General features: G+C 39.4%; 1 protein-coding gene across 1 annotated transcript in view; it reads right to left on the bottom strand.

The window, feature by feature from the left end:
• Positions 1–579: 579 nt before the first annotated feature.
• The window catches only part of SPOCK1 (SPARC (osteonectin), cwcv and kazal like domains proteoglycan 1), a 291,321-nt gene continuing 285,900 nt past the window's right edge, over positions 580–6,000 (bottom strand). The window contains exon 11 of the mRNA XM_035560636.1: positions 580–5,478. Within this exon, the coding sequence (XP_035416529.1) occupies positions 5,288–5,478 (191 nt within the window). The 3' untranslated portion in view covers positions 580–5,287. The remainder of the gene's footprint in view (positions 5,479–6,000) is intronic.

Raw genomic sequence — 6,000 nt, 5'->3', positions numbered from 1 at the left:
TGATAACATTTTTAATTCTGTAATTAGCACTGTAATAATGTTTCCTGTTTAAACTTAGTTAATAAAATGGAAGCCAAAATTTAGTAACAGAGCCACAAAAAATATTTATAAGTGAGAATGGCTTCCCCCCAGTTGTATTCAATGTTTTTGTCTTCATTTATAATGTATATAACAATGTGAATGTGAATGTGGCTGTATTTATAGAATTACCCAGAAAACCTTCAGAAGAGACACAGATATGTTGTGATTTGCAAATGGGCAAGGAAATAACCCTGAAAGTTTCCCCCGCCCCCTTCTACAGCTAGTTTCCTTAAAAAAAAATGATATAATTTAATTAGAAAAGTTCTGGTTTTGGTACAGCTATTGCTTTCAGTTTGGTTTCATTTCTGCTTTTAAAATACAGCTTTCTAGAGACCTTACATTAACTTCACAGATTACAGCTGACATTGAACAGAGGTAAAAGGTATAAACCAAATATAAAAGACCATCCATTTCCATGCATGATTAAATGCTGACTCAAGGTACTGCTGTATTTTTGATCCCCAAAGTTTAATAAAATTTAAGACAGGCAATCAGGAGTCGCAGACAAATTAAAATTTATTGAGACAGACAAAAATGCAACTATTTCAGACTACAGTTAAGCATTTACAGTTAACCAAAGAAATATAGCAAAATGTTCACATTCCACTTAACTCCTTATGGAAAAAGCATTCAGAATTTACTATGCAATTCTACTTACTATGATAGTCTACATCCATCTACAGTAGGGACATCAAACTGAAACACATAATATTTGGATCTCTCCTTACAGATCTACACATTTAACAGTAACGGACATCAACAGCATTGAGAAAAGTATAAAAAGACCAAAAACCACCTACTGTAGAAAGGGCTTTTTGATGTATAGTAACTGTACAAAGCAGTCTATGTATTAAAGGAACTTGAATGGCATACAGAAGGGACTGCAATAAAAGCCAACAAATGTAGGAAGCTAAGCTTGGGCGATCTGGTGGTCTGTATCGAGTGATGACCTTAGATCTATGTCAGTTGCTGCTTGAGGGGAAAAATGCTACAAAACTCTAATATCAAAATATTCCCATGCCAGAAATGTACACTGAGACTAACAGACTAGGCTGGAGAGGCAAAGAGAAGCATTCACTAACAAACAGTGTTGTTTTAAATATAAACTTTACATTTTCAATATAAACTGTAGAATAAATATTAAATAAACATTTCTAATGGTTTAAAATAATAGTACAGAACAGCTTAAAAAAAGGCAAAAAAAGGAAAAGGATTCTTTGTGTTCACAGCAAAGGCTAGTAATGACCCAAAAAACCCAACTGTGCTGAAATCTGAACTCAAGGAGATTTTGATTTAACCACAGTAGTTAAAAGGACACCTTGAACCATAAAGCAATGCCTAACAGTATTTCATAGTCTCTAATATGAAAAGAAAATGAGATTAAAAATTGGTTTGTGTCTCTAAAAGAATGGGACAACTCTGATTCCATTTTTCACAATAAGAAAATATTTGAAAGGTCAATGACTTGATTCAGATGGGAAGTTCTGCTTTGAAAAAGAAAAAGAAAAAATAGAAAGAGAAAAGAAGAAAAAGTGAAAGAAAAAAATAAAAAGAAGAAAAGAAAGGAATTCAATTAAGCCGCAAGCAAATTAAATCTTTTACAAAGCATGAAGAATGAAAGGGGCTTGATCCAACAAAGAACAGGTTCTTGGTAGAATGGCTCGTTTCTTTTAAAGAAATAAAGCATCTTCTTAGAGCAATGTCTCAAATTGGACACATATATGTATCTAATGTGTGTATAAACATATATATCTACACACACACATATATGTATATAAATGTACATAAACACACGTTTACACAGCCTGCAGGTCTCCCGACCACTGACCGATGCCAGTGGATTTCAGAAGGGCTTTGTTAAATAGCTTTGTAGTTTTTGGTAAAATGCTCAAAGCAAACTGCAGTCTGAGCTGCCACTCAAAGCACAAACGTTTGTCTGACGTCTGCCTGACAAGGCTGTGACACTTTATTATTTGATATCATTCTTTTTAAACTGTGCTATAGCTGTAGCCTACTGAACTAGTCAATAAAATTGTATTTTCCCAATGCTGGCCCAGATTCAGAAGACCATTTGGAGCAGGTGACTGAATGATCACCTGGACAGGGGTGGCAACATGAACCCAGGCCAGCGGGGCTGTGTGCACATGTGCATGTAAGTGTGTGCGCACGTGTGTGCCTACAGCCACACCACCTGCATCTGTCCTCCTGCCTGGCTGTGCAAGGCTCGAATCCGTCTGACCAGGACCCACATCATGTTAGAGCTGATGAGGCTGAGTGTTGGTAATTGCTTTATAGCTTAAGAGAAAGCCATAAAACCTGCCAACTCTGCTTTGGAACAGTTTCACATGTGAGATTACAGCTAGGACAGGCTCAACGGGGATGAGAGTTGGATGCTGGTGGCACCTCTGCTCATGTAAACTGAAGGATGTCCACAATCACATTTAAAGACTTATTTAACCAGCTTGCATGTTTTGCAGCAGCGATGGACCCAGAGTCCGGGCTGAACACACTAGGAGAAAGAAACCAGCCATGGTGGTTGAGCTGCAAGCTACTGATGGTGTTCAATTGCTTCTTCCAAAAGCATACCATGTACAGAAGCAGAACTGCTGGTTGGAGCTGTTTGTGTTACAGAGCTGCATTACTTGCTATGAAAGGTAAGTACAAAAAGTGTGTGTGCGTACACTGTGCAGCTCATGGGCTAAGATTTGGAACTATTTTTTTTAAAAGCTATAGGAAAACCAAGGGAATTGAGGCAGGGTGGAGTGCAGACCTTTCACAACTTATGGTGATGGTGGATTTTTTGGAAGGATGCAGGGATGTGAAACAATTCACAACAAATGTCTCATAAATTTACAAATCCTGCTTCATTAATAGCAATTATGCAGGCTTGGTATTTGTTCCCAGATCATCGATCTAGACAAACAGGAAATGAAAGAGGAGGCAACGCCTGAGCTCCTGCAACACATGGTGTCTGAAAGGACTGCCTATTCTGTATTGCTCTTCCACCCACGTCCAAATGCAGAGGTCCTGCACGGAGTGGGGAGATGGGCTGCAGAGCCCTGACAGGTTTTGCAGTGGGAATTGGCTCTGAAGAGAGGTGAGGACCACAGCTCCTGGGAAAGAGTTTCTGGAAAAGTGACTTCTGCCAACCAGCATGGTATTTTCCTGCTTTTCTGGCATAAGGGAATTCTCTGGAATATGTTTTGACTCCATACTGTCACCACATCTACAGCCAACATTAATTCAGAGGAAAAAAAAAAACAGTCTAATTATTTCTCTGTGTAATAAACACATTTTTCATTCTGCAAAATAAATCTCAGGCAAATCATGGTCACTACTAAAATACTTACAGCTGCTTCCCAACCCAGCAGCACAATTACGGTACCCAGAAAAACATCCAAAGCTATGAGAGTCCCACCTGCTGGACTGGCAAAGAGCTCACATGTGCTGTCTTTCCCTTGAGTTTGAAACCTTGAAAATGCCTTGTCATGTAAGCATCCATGCTGAAATGTTTACATGATTAGGGCTTCCATTAAATGCTTCCAACCAATGTGGCCCTTCTTCCATGTTCTCCCAGCGAGAGAACTGGCTCTAGCACACTGCTAAGGGCTGCGTACGCCTCCCTGGTGGTTGGTCACATTTACTCAGCCTGACCTTGAGGAGAAGCACTGAATGGCAGTCTCTAATCATGAAAGCCACGAGGCAGACAAGTCACACAAACACACCCAAGTCACGCAGCCAGAGGGGGAGCCAGGGATGCTCTCAAAGTGTGCGCTCACCACCGGGCCAGAGTTATATACTAGCCACCTACAACCAAAAGGCTTTTTTTTCCCTTTAGAAATATTGATCTGCCAAATGCACTCCTGCTGTAACTCATGGACATCAATGGGCAGCATTTCTGAAAAACAGAAAAAATAATGAAAGGTCACCACAGTATATTCTTGCATCAGAGAACTGCCATGGGAAAGGACACAGCAAATAATTTAATGTCAGTGTGCTGTGATACAATTGTAGAGCTATAAATACAGGGATGATGCTGAGGGAGTCACAGATTGTGTTTTAATACTCGTCTCTTTTACGTGTGTGTTAGGAGTGTGCAGCTTGTCACGCCGAGCAGAGGAGTTAAGCTTTTGAAACACTCCCACTTAAAATTGCTATTTTAAAAAGGCCAAATAAATATTAACTATTTAAATTATAGAAATGACAGCTTATTACTTTTGATGGTTAGTGTCTTTGAAAGCTGTACAGCTTTGCAATGAGGGATTACTTAGAGTAAATAAAGACCGAACAGACCCACGGTGTGTGAGCTGGGAGCAGAGGCTGCCCGTGTGACATTAGTGCACTTAGTGCAAATGAGTTCAGACAGAGGCTGAAGAATGCCTGTGGAGGTGCTTATGTTGCTACAAACTGATGACACTCTCTTTGCTCGAACACTTTGATAGTCAGACGGACTGTTCCCTGCCCACAGGGCTTGGTCCGTGATAGCTGCAGGTTCTCAGCATCTCTCAAGATCAAGGCCATGTTGCTTAACCAAAATAACGCTGTCAGAGAGCTGATCTGTGCTCCAGTGGGTTTGGTTTTCAGCGTGAGCTGGACTAAGCCTGTTGGACTCATTCTCAAAGAATGTAAGGAAAATAAAATCAGCACCAAACCAGCGGGTTTCTTTCTGGATTAAGCCCCTGGTGCTAGGAAGCCAGAAATCAGTATCCAAAAAGACTTACTCTACAGGAACACAACAAATATGGAACAGAGAAGGAGATGCCTACTTTTCCTTTTTCATGAAAGAAAAATTACTGTTTCTGATATGATTCAGGTAACAATTTATGATACAAATTGCCTATGTTTGATAACAAGAGAAGGGCTTCTAAACCTTGTACCAGTTTGCTGAGCCCCTTCTGTGATTCTTCTTTCACACAATATATTTCATAAGCTGTGCCATTGAGGATTAAGGCATGAAATGTTTTTGAAACAAAATTCATTGCCCCTGTGGATTAGAACAAAAATCCCCCAAACCAACTGAACAAAAGCTGAATTCCAAACAGTCCTCGCTGGAAAAAAAAAAAGCTGTCTTCCAAATTAAACAGACCATACAAAATTAAACTCAGTAGAGAGGGAATATTTGTGCCAGGTACTCTCAGATACAATTGCAGAGATATGATGTGACTTGCAATATTGTGCAAAACGTGAGTCCTTAGAATGATGGGCACTACCATATATAACCAATTTCATCATCCTTATCATCATCTTCATCTTCGTCATCTTCATTAGCTGCTCTTACATGAATCTTCAGTTTTCCTTCTTTGTCTTTTTTTGCTGCTTCAGGTTCCTCTTCCAAATCATCCAGCAACACAACAGATCCACCACTGCCAAAATCCCCTGAGGTTTCTTGCTCTTCTTCTGAAACAGGTAAGCGGGAACAGTCATTTCCTTACACGACACCCAATCCCTTGTTCATCACTACCCTTGTCATTCAAGCCCATTTGCAGTGTTACTTTTAAAATTAATTCTCTCAGCTGTTTATGAAACAACCTCTAAATTTCAGTTTTTATTCTGATGGGATATATATATATATATAAATTTACTCTAAAAAATTTACTTGCGTGAAAAACTATGAATTACCCTACACCCAGATGCTCACCTGGTTTTAAGGTGAGTATTGACTCAGTTCACATGCATGCAGGCCAGAAAATAATTACTCATTTGTAAAGACTTTCAATGCATCAATGACTAAATAAACCAGGCTAAAAATAATCCACAAACTGATTTTATTTAAGTACATAAAACATGCTTTGCAAGTACCTCTATTTAGCCTAACACCACTCATTCAGTTCTGGGCAACCCAGACCTTCTAGGTCTTTTTTTTTTTCTTTTTTTCCCTCTTCTTTCTGGAATTAGAACAGCTGCATCCACAACCATCAC

Source organism: Cygnus atratus, chromosome 14, assembly GCF_013377495.2.
Source record: "Cygnus atratus isolate AKBS03 ecotype Queensland, Australia chromosome 14, CAtr_DNAZoo_HiC_assembly, whole genome shotgun sequence".
NCBI lineage: Eukaryota > Metazoa > Chordata > Aves > Anseriformes > Anatidae > Cygnus > Cygnus atratus.
Note: the sequence above shows the minus strand (reverse complement) of the source record. Positions and strands in the feature narration are given on the sequence as shown.